We start from the raw sequence: 16,076 nt of genomic DNA on the forward strand, positions 1-16,076 counted from the left end.
CATTAGAACATTTTGTTTTGTGAAGGGTGTTTTTTGCATTCAACCAGATTCGGTTTGTTTCCCTAGCTAAGCACATCCTCTAAAGGTTCCTAAGTTTTCGATCGATAATCCAGGAGTATAATATGCCAGCGTCTCTCGAAGAAGTTGTTCGTCTGTATCCCGGGATCGTCAGTCAACCAGATGACTGTCAAGTCCCGTCACTGTCTGCCCAACATCTGGGCATGAAGCATTCTGACAACTTCCGTGGGATGCACCATATTCCGCTTCATTGTCTGTGATGAATATCTCCCCCTTGGGGTGTATGCTCAACGAATGTTTTCCGAAATGTACAGTAGCTCTCTTGAAAAAAGGACCACAGACTCGCAGTAATATAATGTGCATGACACGTACGACGGCGCCTAATGCTATCCAAAACGCATCTATACTCCTTGTAACAAAAGAGCGCGACTCTACATCTACCCTCCGCCATTCCATCCCCATATATACAGCTTTCTCAAAGTCTCTCCTCCAACACGCCATCCCCGCGCCTCGCCGCCTCCCTCGTCACCACCCCGACCACAAGTCCCGCGGTCCGTTGCACCAGCTCGTTATACCAGTCCATCCCGGCCTCCGAGTTGAAAACGTTCATGTGGGCGTCGATCTCGTTGAGGTAGGGGTGGGTCATTGTGCTGAAGAGGTGCGCGGTGGCTGGGGGTGGGGGGTTGCAGAAGTGGCGGTGGGTGGGCGGGGTGGTGGGTGTCGGTGTCGGTGTCGGTGTCGTTGTTGGGGTATCTTTTGGGGTGGGTATATTGGGTGGGTTTGATGGGGTGGGTTCGACGGGTGGTGATGTTGAGGGGGTTGGCGGTCTGGCGGTCTGGGGTGCGCCCTCTGCCGGTATTTTGACGGAATCAGAAGGGTTGGCAGGCGCCGTCGATGCCACAGGTACGCTCTCTGATTGTCCCGATGCAGTTGGGGCAAACGCTGTAGATGGGTCGGGTGTGCTTTGCGATGGTTGCTCAACTGTTGCGGAAGCGTAGGGTGTCGGCAACGTTCGCAATTCGTTAATCACGGTGGTCGTTGTTGTCGTTTCCACGACCTGTCCCTTCTCATCAATGTCCATCATCTGGACAGTCGCGCTGGCGGCCGACGTTTCTGTAGTAGCTGTGGGAGCAACGGGTGGAGGTGCCGGCTTTGGTGGGGTCGGGTATGGTGGAAGCTATAAGAAGATGAAAGTGTTAGTTCTTGCCCTTTGCTGGTTTCAAACTCACGTAAAAAACCCGACGAGTACACATACCGCCAAATACAACGCCGAAAATGTCAACCTCCTCCTCCCCTCCATCTCATTCCTCAACATCTGCACCCTCTGATGCATATCCCAATGGGTATTAACAAGCGGGTATAAAAAATGTAAATGGTCTCGTATATGTTCCGCGCTGGACACTGCGAACGAGGTGGCTACGCCCGAGGCGATCATTGTGGCGGGAATGTATGCTATTGCGAGGGGTGCGACGGCGTAGGCGGTGGCGGCCATGGCGGCGCCGCCTAGGGCGTACCGGGCCCATGGGGGCACGCGGGATGTGAGGGCGTTTAGGGCGACCATGTTTGCGGAGGTTGGTTGTGGGGGATCTGGGATGGCGTCGGCGGATGCCGGGAGGCCGTCGGGAGAGGTGGTGGGTGTGGTCGTCGCAGCTGGTGTATTTGCCGAGTCGGCTGCTGGAAGCGAAGTGTGCGTTTGCAAGGGCACCGTCACATCGGTTGCCTCTGTCGCGGCCGCCGCTGCTGTTGCAGCAGCTTCAGACAGAGTAGCAGCTCCAATAACCCTCTTCGTCGCATTGAACATCCAGGCGGTGGGTACAGGAACCCTCCCAATCGCCGTCGGAATCTCGACATGCCGTGGGGCATAAGCAGACACGGTCTCCAACGCGGTGGGCAGGTACACTTTAGCATTCATGATGCCGTCCGTGACCAACGCCACGGCTTTATTCGTTCCCGCCTGTGTGAGCACGCTAGCATGCAGACCGTAAAACGGCGAGTCGAATGTGATGATACCCCGGATGTTGACGAGAAGCCGCACGTCAGAGTCTGGGGAGTATTTGTCTGTTCCTTCGAAACCGTCTTCGGTGGCATTTGGTGGTTTGGGGGTTGTCGTGCCTGGTGTTGAAGCGGCCGATGCAGGCGGTGACGAGGCCTTTGCTAATCGCCAGCTGCCCAGCCATGACGTTACGGCTTGTAGGCCGGGTACGCCTACAGCTGTCCCTGTTGGGATGGTCGCCTGTGATGTGTTGTTCGGTGTCTCTGCAGTCTTCTCATCGACAGACTTTTCGTTTCCAGCCTTCTCATCGGCCTTCTTTTCGTCTCCTGTGTTCTGCTTCTCATCGACGGGGTTCTCATCCCCAGCCTTTCCATTGACATCCATCTCCTTCGCAACCCCATCGCCAGCATCCGCCTTCGTTCCGGTCCCATCCACCAGCTCATCACCCTTCCTCAACCTCTCCTCCACCTTCTCCTTATGCAACGCATACATATACTGATACGCATCGGCGGCCAACAGCCCGCCCATCGAATGCGCCAACAGTATCACACACTTGTATCTCCCGGTGGTCGCATGGATCAGCAGCCAGTCAATCAACTTCTGCACGGAACGGGCATTATGGCCTCGGGTGTCGTAGCGCGGGAACAGACGGACTTCGACGTCGCCGGGGTAGAAGAGGTTTGGGTGGGAGGCGTGGAGGAGGGCGGCGAGGTCTGTTGGGAAGGAGAAGAAGGATTCTTCTGAGCCGAGGAAGCCGTGGATGAAGACGAGGAGGTATTTGCGGCGCTGGGAGGGGGGGAGTGCGGGGAGGGGAGGGGAGTCGCTGGCGGAGGGAGTTTGCGACATTGTTGGGTGTGCCGGGGTGAGAGTGCGTGAGACGCCCTTTTCTGTGTGGAGTTGGAGGCCGCTGAGCAAGAACACAAGCCGTGTTGTGAGGGTTCAGTCACTTCAGGAGGGAGCGTTCTCAGCAGCAGTCGATCGTCTGCGCATGCCTTCAAGGATATTATCGCACTGAGGTGCGTGCGGACGGGAGCGTGATGATGATGAGAACGACGAGCGGACGGGAGCGCGTCGCTTCTTTCACATGTCACTCCCTCCCTCACTCACTCACTCACTCACCCAGTCCTCAATGTGGCTTGCTTGTGGCTTGCTTGTGGCTGGCTACTTCTCACGCCGCGGGTGTCACTCCATCGACACCTCCCTAATGGACTCAAACCGCCGCTTGCTGTCAGTCAGTCGTGTTCCTGTGCAATCGCCTCCCCCCCCTTCTCCCTCACAATCAATACATCGGAAATCATGTGCCCTCTCGACTCCCCCCCCCCCCCCCAGCCGTTCCATTCCAGGGCTATCCCGCCGATCTCGGATATGCAAATGATGATTCCTGGTGGTCGATAATATTTCCACACCAGTTGCACAAATGCCACCCAGCCGTCAATGGGGGGGATTCTAGAGGAGGGAGGGGCTTGGGGGAACGGTTCTTGGCTTTGCAATATGCCTGCATGTGACCCACGCCCCCCCACCCACTCCACCCTTCCTTCCATACAGTACGCAGGACGACCACTTGGCGTGTGGAGATCCCCCGTGTGCGGGCCATATAAAAGCAACGGGCACGCCTGCACGCGTATCGAACTGCATAAGAAAGACGAACGAAAGCCCTTCTTCCACCCAGAACCACACGCCGCCGCATCACACATAAGCAAACAAAAAGCAGAGCGACAGCAAAGATGAGGTATGTTTCCATCCGTCGAAGAACGCCGCCCAAATACTCGAAAAGCGAGAACCTAACCCCCTCACGCCGTCTCTTCACTTCCCCACCTGTAAAGAATCGGCCAACACCTCCGCATGAACCCCCCGCTCGTCCTCCTCGCCGCCGCCGTCAGCTTCGGCCTCGGCGGCGGCCTGTTCATCGCTTCGGTAACGCCTCCCATTGCTCCCATATCTATCCTTTCGGCCGTACTCACCAGCTTGCGATTATACGAACCCCCCTTTTTTTAACAGCATATCTTGAAAAACGACCCGACGGTCATGGTCGCGCGCAAGAAGGAGAACCCGTACCCGTGGCTGAACGTGTCGCCGGACAAGAATCTGAAGCTGTATGCTGTTAACCGGAAGGTACGCGGTACAACGGAAGGGGGTCGGGTCTGTTCACGCACGACGTTGATCTTCATTCTTTCTTCTGCCCAACCCATGCAGTTCACGCCCGAATGAGGGAACACGATGGTACGGCAGGCAGCTGATGGGTCTAGCTGAGGGGTTCACTCGAATCTTTTTGTAAATACAGTATCCGGCCTCTGTTTCTTTTTTGTATGCTGGGAATACAAATCTGTACAAAACAACACATTTGGCGGGGAGCAACCACTGGATGGAGTGGTGGAGAAGAGTGAGACGCCGTCCGCGGGCATACGAGGGGAGAAGTTTATACCCGGTCGGCATTCCCATGTTGGCCAGGCAAGTTCCTTACAGAGATATGTTGCGTGGTATTTGTGTACAAACATGAAACAGGAAAACGTCCAACTATATACTGGAGGGAGGAGTGAATTGATATGGGGGAGGGGGGTGGCTGCCGTTCTGATTTGGACCCCGGGGGGGGGCCTGACCAGAAGGGCTCCGAAAACGCACGACGGTCCGAGAAACAGTACAGGGGCCAAAACCTAACAACTACAAGTAAAAAAATTAACTACATGGGGGTGGCAGATATACAAAAGAGGATGCAGTCCCGTAATGTCTTGTTGGTTGGTTGGTTTACAACGCAACGGCAAGGAGAGCGATGACAGCAGCGGAGGCCGTCAGCGCGGCGGCGACAGGTGCTGCCCCTGTGCGGTCTCCCGCCGAGGTCGCTCCCGCCGCAGGCTGCGTAGCCGTAGCCGTAGCCGTCGCGGAGGCGGAGGAGGAGGAGGCACTGGTCGCCGCGGCCGAAACCGTCGCGGCCGGCACATCCGTCGGCACCACCCCACCCATGGTCGTCACGGACCCGGTGACACCGTCCGTCGGCACCGGCGCTCCCGCCCCGCCCACCACCGCCCACGCCGTCCGCGAGGTGTGGAAGTACTGGTACGCCTGCGGGTTGACACTCGCGCGCGCGGCGCCGTGGATCGCCCACACGTATTTCGTCTGCGCGTCGGAGGTCAGCGACGCCGGGACCGTCCAGTTGTACCCCTGGCGGGTCATGGAGCCGGTGTTGGGCACGCGGCTCAGGGGGCCGATGTCGTGGAGGAGGGAGGAGGCCGGGAAGCTTGCGGCGAGCGGGCCGGTGGGCGGGTTGGTGAGGTCGATTGTTTCGTTGCCGAGGGTGGTGGAGGCGGGGGCGTAGGCGAGGGTGAGCGGGAAGTTGGGGACGGGGTCGACGATGCCAAAGTCGACCCAGATGAGGTAGGTTTTGCCGACGGTGTATTCGGGCTCGGTGCTGAACGCCGGTGCGGCGGAGACTGGGGAAAGACGAGTGAGCAACTGAGGTGCGACATTGACATCCGGGGGCGCTGAACGCTGGATTTTAACTTACCAGCAGAGACGAGAGCCGCTACAGCGACAAGGAGGGCGTTCAACGACTTCATATTTGAGCTTGGGTGGTGCAGGAGTTCACTTTGATATATGGGTTTCAAGATCTCGCGGGGTACGACTGCGAGTGCAAAACCAAAGTTGTTTCACGGAGGTCCGTCGCAGTGAAGGTAGAGGGGGGTATATATGCGGTTCGGCCGAGCACCCTGAGACTTTTCGCTGAGTGGTTGTGCCAAGCCTTTGTGAGCAGAAGTGGATGTTGCACGGCCGTCGAGTGCGCGTAGTTGGAGTAGTTGGAGGGAGGCGGTGCGTGGGGAGCGATCAAGGCGATCACGCCCAATCCGCAGCCAGTGAGTGCCAGACGCGCAGTGCATCGCGACACCCAAATCCACCGCAGGATCAACGCACTCAAGACTCATGGACATGAGGGGCGGGCATTCGCTTGGGGACCTTCTTCACATTCCAACATGGATCAGAGAGGGAGAGGGGTGGATGGGGACAGTCCTTGAAGTGAGCATATCAGATGCCAGCCAGGCCTGGGACCCCCGCGGCCAATATTCATGCCGTGATCGGACGGACGCCCCCCGGCTGCCGTGCTCCCCAAGTGATATATTCGCCACATGCCTGTGAGATTGTGGATCAAATCACATATCCACTTCCAGTACAGTATACTATTTATGATTTCAATGTTCTGTATGGTACTGTACAGTACCTACTACCTACTACAGTATGTATTGTATTTTGCATATCGGATTCGAAGGCGTCGCGCTCTGGCCACCTTGAAAAGCCTCGAAGGAAGCAGAACGGGAACTCTGCGCGGTGGGCGGAGTCCTCCGCTACCCGTTATCCCACCGCGCCCGATGTGGATCCAGGTTTTGAAACGTCATGAACGCACACAAGGTTTGGACGTGGAGATCATACGTCTATATGAGCGAGGGGAACGTTTATGGCTGGAAGGGCGGGGACCCCGCAACGTTTTGTGGCGCAGATTCGAAACGGTCTTTGGGGCTCGTTTTTCCCGAGGTGGGAGAGCGATTCGTTTTTGCATGATGTCCAGGCATATGGGCGACGCGCATAGAGGTATCAAGGAAGCGCGGCCTACTCCCACATCCGGTTGTCTATTGAGTGTCTCCCATGTGTTTACGCTGAAGGAAACATCAACACGGTATTCCGAGCAAATAGCAAGAGCGGAACACGCCGAGAGCCACCCATCGATGTACTGTACGACATGCATACTGGATATGCCGCGCACTATGTGTGTACAGTAGACACCGGCGGAGCTCGCAACGATGTGCTGCCGGATTCAAGCAACCGAGCGGGATTGACGTTGAGATGCAGTGGATCTAAGCATCCCCCGCTTCATCATCGCTGCTGTAGCATATCAGATAGGCTACTGAGATACAGTCGTGGAAGTGCGCCTGCTCGTCGTCCGTGGCCGCCACCTCGAAGCACACGATGGTCCACATGTCGGGGGCGCTGGCGATTTCCGTCAAAAGCTCCACAATCAGAGAGCATTTACATAGATGGTTTTTAAGCAAAGATGGAGGAATATTGAACAGTGGGATGTCAAAAGGAAGAGACCACAAAGCATTCGCACGGAATGAAAGATAGCAAAAAAATTCGGTCCCCATTACATTACACATTAAACCGTAAGAAAACAAGACATAGGCAGGAGGTTTGTTCAAACGAGCACTGCTCCACCAACAAACATTCCCCCCCCCCCCCCCGCCCCCCCCACCCCTCCAAGACCAAAGTGAATATGGTAATGATGAAGAAGAAAGGGGAGTGATTAAGAGCAGGGGGAAAGCATTACAGGCCCACCCAAAACCCCTCCAACAAAGAACATGAGAGGGGAGACCAAAGACGACCCACCCCGTCTCCCGACCCCCCAACCCACCCCCCACTCATCATCCCCCACACCCATCCCTCCTCAAACAATGATCGTCGTAGTAGCAACCCCATACACCGCGGTCCCTGTCGTCGTGTACGCCGGGAGCGTGCCCGGCTGCCTCCGGACCCTGCGCGGGTTCGGTGCGATGGTGACCTGCGGCAGGGTGGGGAGGGGGATGACGGGGCCGAGTGGGTCGAGGGTAGCGGTCGCTGTTGCGGTTGTGGTGCCGTCGGTGGATGCGGTGGCGGGGTCTTGGCGACGGCGAAGACGGATGGCGGTGGTTGCGGGGGCTGGCTCGCTTGCGGGGATGGTGGTGGTTTCGAGCGTGCCGATGGGGAAGAGGGGGAGTTGACGGCCGCGGAGACGGGCGGGCGCGGGGGCGGGGGCGGTGGCGGTTGCTGTGCCGGTCGTTGTCTCGATGGGGATTAAGGTGATCAAGGGGGCCTGACGTGCGCGAAGACGGGCGGGGGCGATCGCAGCTGCGGTTGCCGTCGCCGTCCCTGTGGCTGTCGCAGTATCCGTCTCGACGGGGATGGTGTCGATCAAAGGCGCTTGACGGGCGCGAAGCCGAAGAGGAGCGATTGCAGTTGCCGTGGCCGTTGCAGTAGCGGTAGCGGTCGAAGCAGCCGGAACGGTACCGATCACCCCATCTTGACGCGCGCGAAGACGAAGCGGAGCAAACGTCGCAGTCGCAGTCGCCGTCGTTCCAGACGCAGTCTCTTGCCGCCTAACCACTTGCACAAGCTTAGCAGCCTCCGTCGCAATGGCAGTAGCGGTCCCGGTCGTCGACGACGCGGTAGTGGTGGAAGACGAGCCGGCCCACTCGCTGCTCCAGGCGGACTCGATGGCGAAATCGCGGACCTCGAGAATAGCTGGCGGGCGTGGACGCGTTGGGGTGGGCGCGGCGTCGACGGACACGGAGGCGACTGCGGCGACCGCGAGGGAGAGTAGTTGGACCTTCATCGTTTCGGTTCGGGTGGGTTCTTCAACGAGGTGCGGGTATATTCCAGTATATGCGGGGTATGATCGCTAACGAACGTGAGAGATGGACCGCTCTAGGAAGTGATATCCTACGTAGATATCTGGGGCTGGTGAGAGAGAAAGGAAGAGAGGGGTTGCGCACGGGCGCGACATCGCTTTGGTTGGTATTTATACGGGCACGCATTCCTATGCCTCTCCGATGGTCGTTTTCGCGCAAGAGGGCCCGAGTTTCATCGATAAGTTCCACGTTTTCTGTCAGTTTCCCGAGCGCGGGTAGATTTCACCGGGCCCTTTTTAGCACGAGTGTGTCTTGGCAATCGCTTGCGACATCGATGGGAAGCGGTGGTTCGGACCATACGATGAGGGCACTGGATAGCGAAAAAAAACGTGGCGGCATAAAAGTCCGAGGCGGCGTCCCGCTCTTCGTTTGGTTCCGTCTTGCGAGGGGTCCTATCGCACCTATCACCGGAAAGCACGACATTCGGCATTGATTCTAGCCAAGGCTTATTCTCTGACAAGGAAATGGTGAGATTATGTTTGTTATGAACGGGGTCCCGTATCTGCATGTGCGTTTGTTTCGCTCCCGGTCAAAAAGACCGACAGGCAGCCTGAGGCCCGACTGGGGCTGCTGTCAATTCGCTGTCATTCAGACGCGCCGGATCGCTTGTTTTTCGCCATCGCACACTGTTCTTCGCGCTCTTTTGACGACCAACAATGAACTCGACTCTATCAAAAGGTCTCGCACCGCCGGTGTCCCATCGATAGCGGATGAGTAAGCGGACAGGATCGCGAGTTTTCGGCCCGTTATGGCAGGGTCCCCACTGGAAATATCCGGTGCACGCTGCGCTACTGGTGTCTGCCTAGTAGAGTGAGATCTAGATCTAGCCGAGAAAACTCCGCTTGAGACAAATCTAATCTGCACTCCGCATTCACATGCCAATTGCGGTCCAAGTTTTCAAACTCTAAGCTTGTATGCCTCCCGGATGAAAAGATCGTAGGGAAATGCAAGGTTTCGAAACATGTTGCTTGTCCTATGGAATGTTCGATTTCAACCGCGACCGCAACCGGCACAAGTCTAAAGCGGCGCTCAAACGTTCGTTCTGCCAAGTGTTTTCGAGAAGATTTTTGCAGATGTGCATGACATTTGAACGACGAAAGTGTACAGGAGGTGGCAGAAGCCTCTCGACGCATTGTCTCTCTCTGTCAGCGTGTCAGAGAAGACATATGGTATCACTCGGGAAGACCAGATGAGGCTTTCCAGTACAGCTTCTCTCATCTCATCCCAATCAAACAGCCAATGAAGCCGCCCCATGAGGCATTCGATATCGAATTGCATAACGTCGCTTCGCTCGTATATTATACAGAATTCCCTACTCCAACGAATAAATAACGCGACTACAGCGTCTTCAAATACAAAATGTACAAAACTGCCCTCCAGTCCCTTGCCCACTATCAATCACGCCTCCGCCCATTCGGCGACAACGAAGAAGTCTCAAAGAAATGCGCGGTAGCATCAATGAACATAGTCTCATTCTTCAACCGATGAATCAAGATCGTCCCCGAGGTGTAAGCATGTGCCCATCCCTGGCCCGACTGCGGATCATCATAGAACTCATTATCCTCACTAATCCAATTCCTCAGCACATCTCCTCTTCGCAGCCAGAATGACACCATAGCATCCTCCTGCCCCAGCTTGTTCTCCTCCGGAAACGGGTCCTCGGCGATCCAGCGCACCAGATCCCACGACAGCACGTATCCCATCCCCGCCATGAAGGAGTTTTGCACCGCGCGCCCGAAATACGTTCCCTGCTCCGGGAGGCCCTGCAGCCGCTTTTCGAGGTTGGGCAGGTGCAGCCACACGTCGTCGTCGGTCTTCATGATAAATTTGTATTTGCCGTCGCGGACGTTCTTGGCGACGTGGGTGAAGTAGTGGTAGGTCTTGCCGCTGTCCATGTTTTCTTCGACGTCGATGATCATGATGTCGTTGTATAGCTTGTGCTCCCATTCGAGGAGGTGTTGCTCTTCGGGCGTGTTGGGGCGGCCAAAGACAAAGTAGAAATCGATGCCGGGTGGTTTGAGCTGGAGATAGGTTGCGCGGATGAGAGCGCGCCGTTGCAGCTTCCAGGGAACCGTCAAGAGGCCCACAAGCGCGGTTCTGTTTACATCGTCCTGCTCAATATGCACATGAAAAATAAGCCAAGCAGACACTAGGGGCAGACAATATCACAAGCTGGAGGAACGCGATACCAACCCTCTGAGGATCCGGCTTCGCACTTTTATCACCCCCCTTCCCAAACTTCCTCTTCAAAAACTCGCGTATCTGCCTAACCTCCGCCGTCAACTGCGTCAAAGCCTGCGACTCCACCACCTCCGACCCCGGCCTGCCCGTCCCGGGGACAACCACCTCCTTCGCAACCTCCGGCTGCGGCTGCGGCTCGCCTCCTCCTTGGTGCTGTTGATGCTCGGAAGCGTACCGCTCAGCCGACGATGGCTCGCGGACGCGTTCTCCGCGTACCGCCTCGGCTAGGGGTTCACCCAGCCGGCTGATGTCGTTGGGGGACTGGAAGGCGGATTGGAGGATGAGGATGAAAACGAGGGCGATGAGGATGAAGGGGAGGAAGAAGGGGATGCGTGTATTCGACATGTTTTTAGACCGGGATCGTGGAGGAGTTTGCGGGTTGGGCGTTGGCTCGGTCGAAGGTGCTGTTTCATATATCTACGCTCAGGTTAGTTTTCGGCATATTCTTCAAGAAAAGCAGAAGAGCTCTCGCTGCAATCAAACATACCTGCCAGAAAGTTTGACGCCACACGAATCAAGATCAACTCGATGGCCTGCGCTGCGCTGCCGCTTACTGATTTAGTGTGACGACAAGTCGCGAGTTTCTGCCACTGAGGTGAACAGTTCAAACTGAAGCGATTACTGAGAAGCGTCCTCTGTATCTATGTATGAAGGCTACGCTGGTGTCTGCAGGCTGGTCGCGCATGCATGCAGAGGGGAAAGGCTTGATGTCTGTCCCCTTGCCCGAATTCCAAGATCTCATTTCCCTTTGCCGACGCGTTGAAGGACGCGTACGCCCGTGTTCTCACGTTGCTGCGCCCTTTTTGGACATCCTCGCGGCTTCACCTACTATACTTTTCGTCGGCGACGACGGTATGAAGATGACTACCACAGAGGAAAGGAGGGGCCTGAGAGCGCCTGTGTGGACACATAGTGTGCGTGGTCATCCCAGACCAACCACTTACGACAGTGCGGCCAGAGCGAGGGGACGTTAAACGTTCATGCGAGGGCCACTCCACAAGAGACCTCTCTGTGCGCGAGGTACCCATTCGACGCCTGAAGCCTGAGTTTTCTGCTTCTGACGACATCAGAGGGTGTCGAGATCATGGTAGATGGAGCCAATGCTGCTGCCCGGCAGCCCGTCCGTTCCGTCGCATGGACGGGATTGCATGCATACTTTCCTCATTCATAGCATTCGAATGCCTTATTCGTGGCCGCGAGCTTGACAAGGCAGTTGAGTGCGACCTCCCGAGTCCCCACGTAACATTCCTGAGATGCGGGACTTGCAGCGCAACTTGAAGCACACTGTCGAACACGGCGAACGCGTTGAATATCTTTTTGGGTGAGTGACGTGGACGCGCGCGCCCAGCACCCCATTTGCGCAACGTAGAGGGTCACAGTCTGACCGACGGATGCAGGAAGGGGCACAGACACAGTTGGCCGAAGGCACATGCGCACGCTCCCACAGCCAAAGTCTTCTCATCAAAAAGCACCTGGTGCAGTCTTTGCAGTGGGTGCCAAGTTGGGTACTGATGGGCTGCCAATGATCCACGGGCTTGCGTCAGAGTCCGGACCGAGTTCCGTAGCATGGTTCAGCGAAAGAATAAAGGAAGCCCAAAAAGGGGTCGATTGTCCTAAACAAACACTTTACCCTGGCGAGAGATTCAACGATCTCTCTGCGCTCGGTCTTTCGTCCCTTCGGCGCCCTAGCCATATTCTCTCCGCGCTCTCTCCAACAACCAACCACCTCCAAAGTTCGAACGCAATATCGCTACGTCGGTCCCCCACAAGTCTCACTCGTCTGGTAGGTCCAGCCAAAGCTCCCAGAGGCAGTGGGAACGCGTGGTACGAAGGTTTCTCAAGACCTCTCACACCCACCTCGACTCATCGTAGGCCCAAGAGATCGTGCATCTTGCCGAAAACTGCTGCTTTTCAGGGTCCCCAGTCGCCCATCTCCGTGAGATCTTGAGACCTTACTCATCGTGTCCCATACCCGGCCTAGCCATCCTCTGAGAAGAGTACGTCTGCGCATTTTCCGTACAGCGCCTTCACAATGGGGGCATGAGCGACGCGTTACGACTGCAGCATCATCGTCTTACACATCGGACCTCCATTCTCTTAGGCACGGTCGAGGACATTGTCATAGCACTCGCACGAGTACTGCCCAGGTTCAGAGGCGCCAACTTCACGAGAGAACCACTACCCGCCGTCTTCTCTCGACCCTTTTCGAAAAGCCGTGCCCTCCGCCTCAATGTCTCAACCGGCCACGATGAAATCACCCAAGCTTCCCACATACTGGGGCTCGGACGTAGACACGATGCGAAAGCCTGGGGTGCCCATATTCTCCAAGACAGCCGCCCACGTGCCTCCACGTCCAAAGGTTCCGAACGGCTACACCACTCTGGCCGGCGCGGTATGCCACGGTCGCGTCAGCGATCTTGAGGCTATGGTGCCGTCGCAGTGGTGGCAGACGGTGTTCGCCGACTCAATGTACCTGAAGACCGACGGCGACGTGGTTGAGGATCCGCAGATCACTAAGGAGGAGGTGGGGTTGTTGCAGAGCGATGTGGAGCTGAAGAGCATTTTTGAGCGTGGATTGAACAAGGCGGCTGCGGGTAAGTTCTGCGCGTTTTTTGAAATGTTCGATTAGATGAATGGGGAGCATTTCACGTCGGAGAGACTAAGATACTTTTTTCCCAACAGGCACTCGACCCGCACGGGTCCTTGATCTATGCTGTGGACAGGGCAGGCATATCCTGCATCTCGCCCAGGAATATCCTTACCTTTCGCTCCACGGCCATGATCAATCATCATATCTAATCTCCCTGGCCCAAGAGCGTGCCGCCGCTCAGCAAATGACGACAAAAACAGCTTTCACGGTTGGTGACTGCCGTCAAGTTCCGTACCCGGACAGGACTTTCGACCTCGTCATGGTCATGGGCAACTCGTTTGGTTACTTTGCGGACGAAGATGGCGACCGCACTGTTTTGAGTGAGATTTTTCGTGTGCTGGCTCCCGGGGGTCGCATAGTTCTCGACCTCACCGATGGTGACTACATGAGGCATAACTTTGCAGAAAGAAGCTGGGAATGGATTGACGACACGACGTTCGTGTGCCGTGAAAGGCAACTTAGCAAAGATGGCCTTCGTCTGAGCTCTCGCGAGGTCGTGACACTCACCACAAAGGGTGTCATCAGGGATCAATTCTACCAAGAACGGTTGTACGGCCGAGAGGAGCTACAAGAGCTGTTCAAAAGGGCCGGCTTCGAAGTTCAGGAGAACAAGACGGACCTCGATCCCATCACCCTCGGCAAAGATCTCAGCAAGAGGAAAGAAGATTTGGGAATGATGGAGCAGAGAGTCCTAATGACTGGCAAGAAGCCATTCGTGAAGGAGAATCTGCACGAGTTTGGAAAGAAGCTGTCGAATGGTGTGCACCATATGCAGCACAAGCCCAACGGCGTGCGTCATCACATCAATGGAGCTGTGAATGGGTTCCATCCCAACGGCCACATCAATGGCACCCACAAGAACGCCGCTGCAAGATCGATCTCCATCGAGTCAACAACCGAAGATGGCAAAGTCTTGCCTGCGCCCTTCGAGCGCATCACTGTTCTTCTCGGCGATCCCGCCCTCCCCTGCATCGGGAAATTGAACGACACCTGGAACCCGGAGGACATTGAAACCCGAAAGAAGCTTTTCAATGCGTTGCACGAACTTGGATACCCTCCTGATGCGATCACGGTCTTGGACCGTCACGAGACGTTTGTCCGACAACTGAGCGATACCCCACCATTGTTTGTACTGAATCTCTGCGACGAGGGTTTCGAAAACGACGCCCTCAAGGAGCTGCACGTCCCCGCTTTGCTCGATCTTCTCAATATCCCGTATTCAGGCGCTGGAGCCAACTGCTTGGCCCATTGCTACGATAAGGGTCTTGTGAATCGGACCGCTGCAGCTATCGGCGTTCCAACGCCAAAGGAAATTTTTTATGCTACTGCCACGGCCACACCAGCGGTCCAAAGCCCTGAGCGATTGCACGAAATCATCTCTCGCGAGATCGGCTACCCAGCTTTCATCAAGCCGGTGAAGGGCGACAATTCGCTCGGCATCACCACCAGATCCATCGTCAACAACGAAACGGAGCTGGACACGTACATGGCAGAATTAGGCTCCAAAGGAATTCGAGACATAATAGTGCAAGAATACCTCGAAGGCGCCGAATACGGCGTCGGCATGGTCGGCAACCGCGAGACCGGCTTCCACTTTTTCCCCATCCTCGAAGTCGACTACAGCCGAATCACAGCCAAGTCTCTCCCACCCATCCTCGGCTTCGAGAGCAAGTGGGACCCAAGTTCGCCGTACTGGACGGATATCACCTACAAGCGCGCGTCGGGGTTGTCGGACGAGCTAGTAAAGCAGTTGCACGAGTGGTGTGTGGCCCTATCGGATCGGTTCGGATGCAGAGACTACGCCCGTTTCGATTTCCGCGCCGATAAGGCTGATGGTACCGGCACCATCAAGCTGTTGGAGGTCAACCCGAACCCTGGATGGTGTTGGGACGGGAAGCTGGCCTACATGGGCAAGCTGGAAGGTCTGCAATACCATGATGTTCTCGGCATGGTTCTGAAGGCTGCGTGGCAGAGGCTGAACCACCCGTCGGCGACGACGAAGGGGTCGACGCCCGTAACGTACGAAGGATCCGTTCCGCTCGACAAATCGGAGGGGCCGGTCGGTTCACGCGTTCGCAACGGCACATACGCGTCGGCTGCTCAAAATGGCCATCAGTCTAGCGCCCGAAATGGCTCGAATGGGGCAGCCCATCCGAACGATGGTGTGGCGTTGACAGCCGAATGAGATTTGACCGTTTCGGTACAGCCGGTGCAGGAGGGATACTGTGAGGCCCCCATGCTTTGCTCAAGCCGACGGACGCGAAACGCGACATGTCCCGACCCCTCGCCGATGACAACACTCGACCCAGCACCGCCTTGTTGCATTTCGCAACTTACGACAATGGATATCCCACCCGACGATTTTGATTCCCTTTCCCCCGTACTTTTTTTCCTCTCCCCCCCCCATTTCGCTAGTATCGTACTTTGCATTTTGCTGTTTTTGCCCCTCTCTTTTTTGCTATCTCCCCCCGCTCCGACCGTCCCTCGCTTGATGCCCTCCGCCGCTGAAGCTGATTCTCCTCTCTTGCGATACAGCAAGAACGCCCGCCCCCCCGACTACTTCCCTTTCCCCCCGCCCCGACTCGTCTCTCTCTCTCTTGTGGGGAGTTGATGAAAGACCATGGATTGACGATGTGCTTATGATTAATAGATTATAACTTCGTTTCTCTCCATTTTTTATTGATTGGTTAGGTGTTTCATTTTGTGGAGGGTTTTATGCAGAGCGGTGTGCAGTTAACGCACCATTCGT

At 56.2% G+C, this 16,076-nt stretch overlaps 8 protein-coding genes across 8 annotated transcripts; 4 read left to right on the forward strand and 4 right to left on the reverse strand.

Annotated features, from left to right (window-relative positions):
* The first annotated feature begins 144 nt into the window (after positions 1–144).
* Positions 145–1,130, forward strand: EV422DRAFT_23505 (uncharacterized protein). Its single transcript, XM_053065597.1, has 2 exons — positions 145–676; positions 741–1,130. The coding sequence occupies exons 1-2, from the start codon at positions 278–280 to the stop codon at positions 1,014–1,016; spliced, it is 675 nt and encodes a 224-aa protein (XP_052930296.1). The 5' UTR covers positions 145–277; the 3' UTR covers positions 1,017–1,130.
* Positions 1,024–3,032, reverse strand: EV422DRAFT_23499 (uncharacterized protein). The gene has a single exon (XM_053065594.1). The coding sequence runs from the start codon at positions 2,855–2,857 to the stop codon at positions 1,244–1,246; it is 1,614 nt and encodes a 537-aa protein (XP_052930297.1). The 5' UTR covers positions 2,858–3,032; the 3' UTR covers positions 1,024–1,243.
* A 291-nt stretch (positions 3,033–3,323) lies between these two features.
* On the reverse strand, positions 3,324–4,424 carry EV422DRAFT_512478 (uncharacterized protein). The gene is made up of 2 exons (XM_053069068.1): positions 3,835–4,424; positions 3,324–3,740 (listed from the first exon to the last, which is right to left on the reverse strand). Exons 1-2 carry the CDS (start codon positions 3,946–3,948, stop codon positions 3,357–3,359), a joined length of 498 nt encoding a protein of 165 aa, XP_052930298.1. The 5' UTR covers positions 3,949–4,424; the 3' UTR covers positions 3,324–3,356.
* On the forward strand, positions 4,425–5,881 carry EV422DRAFT_512481 (uncharacterized protein). Its single transcript, XM_053069069.1, has 2 exons — positions 4,425–5,436; positions 5,511–5,881. The coding sequence occupies exons 1-2, from the start codon at positions 4,733–4,735 to the stop codon at positions 5,566–5,568; spliced, it is 762 nt and encodes a 253-aa protein (XP_052930299.1). The 5' UTR covers positions 4,425–4,732; the 3' UTR covers positions 5,569–5,881.
* On the forward strand, positions 5,882–6,812 carry EV422DRAFT_23569 (uncharacterized protein). The gene has a single exon (XM_053065604.1). It carries the CDS (start codon positions 6,127–6,129, stop codon positions 6,772–6,774), a length of 648 nt encoding a protein of 215 aa, XP_052930300.1. The 5' UTR covers positions 5,882–6,126; the 3' UTR covers positions 6,775–6,812.
* Positions 6,813–7,389: 577 nt separating this feature from the next.
* EV422DRAFT_23573 (uncharacterized protein) lies at positions 7,390–8,518 on the reverse strand. The gene has a single exon (XM_053065605.1). The coding sequence runs from the start codon at positions 8,358–8,360 to the stop codon at positions 7,437–7,439; it is 924 nt and encodes a 307-aa protein (XP_052930301.1). The 5' UTR covers positions 8,361–8,518; the 3' UTR covers positions 7,390–7,436.
* A 1,281-nt stretch (positions 8,519–9,799) lies between these two features.
* Positions 9,800–11,210, reverse strand: EV422DRAFT_23606 (uncharacterized protein). The gene is made up of 3 exons (XM_053065607.1): positions 11,169–11,210; positions 10,630–11,094; positions 9,800–10,550 (listed from the first exon to the last, which is right to left on the reverse strand). Exons 2-3 carry the CDS (start codon positions 11,020–11,022, stop codon positions 9,831–9,833), a joined length of 1,113 nt encoding a protein of 370 aa, XP_052930302.1. The 5' UTR covers positions 11,023–11,094; positions 11,169–11,210; the 3' UTR covers positions 9,800–9,830.
* A 1,553-nt stretch (positions 11,211–12,763) lies between these two features.
* On the forward strand, positions 12,764–15,542 carry EV422DRAFT_23632 (uncharacterized protein). The gene is made up of 2 exons (XM_053065611.1): positions 12,764–13,271; positions 13,360–15,542. The coding sequence occupies exons 1-2, from the start codon at positions 12,908–12,910 to the stop codon at positions 15,510–15,512; spliced, it is 2,517 nt and encodes an 838-aa protein (XP_052930303.1). The 5' UTR covers positions 12,764–12,907; the 3' UTR covers positions 15,513–15,542.
* Positions 15,543–16,076: the final 534 nt, after the last annotated feature.

Source organism: Fimicolochytrium jonesii (genome assembly GCF_025526975.1).
Source record: "Fimicolochytrium jonesii strain JEL569 chromosome Unknown EV422scaffold_1, whole genome shotgun sequence".
NCBI lineage: Eukaryota > Fungi > Chytridiomycota > Chytridiomycetes > Spizellomycetales > Powellomycetaceae > Fimicolochytrium > Fimicolochytrium jonesii.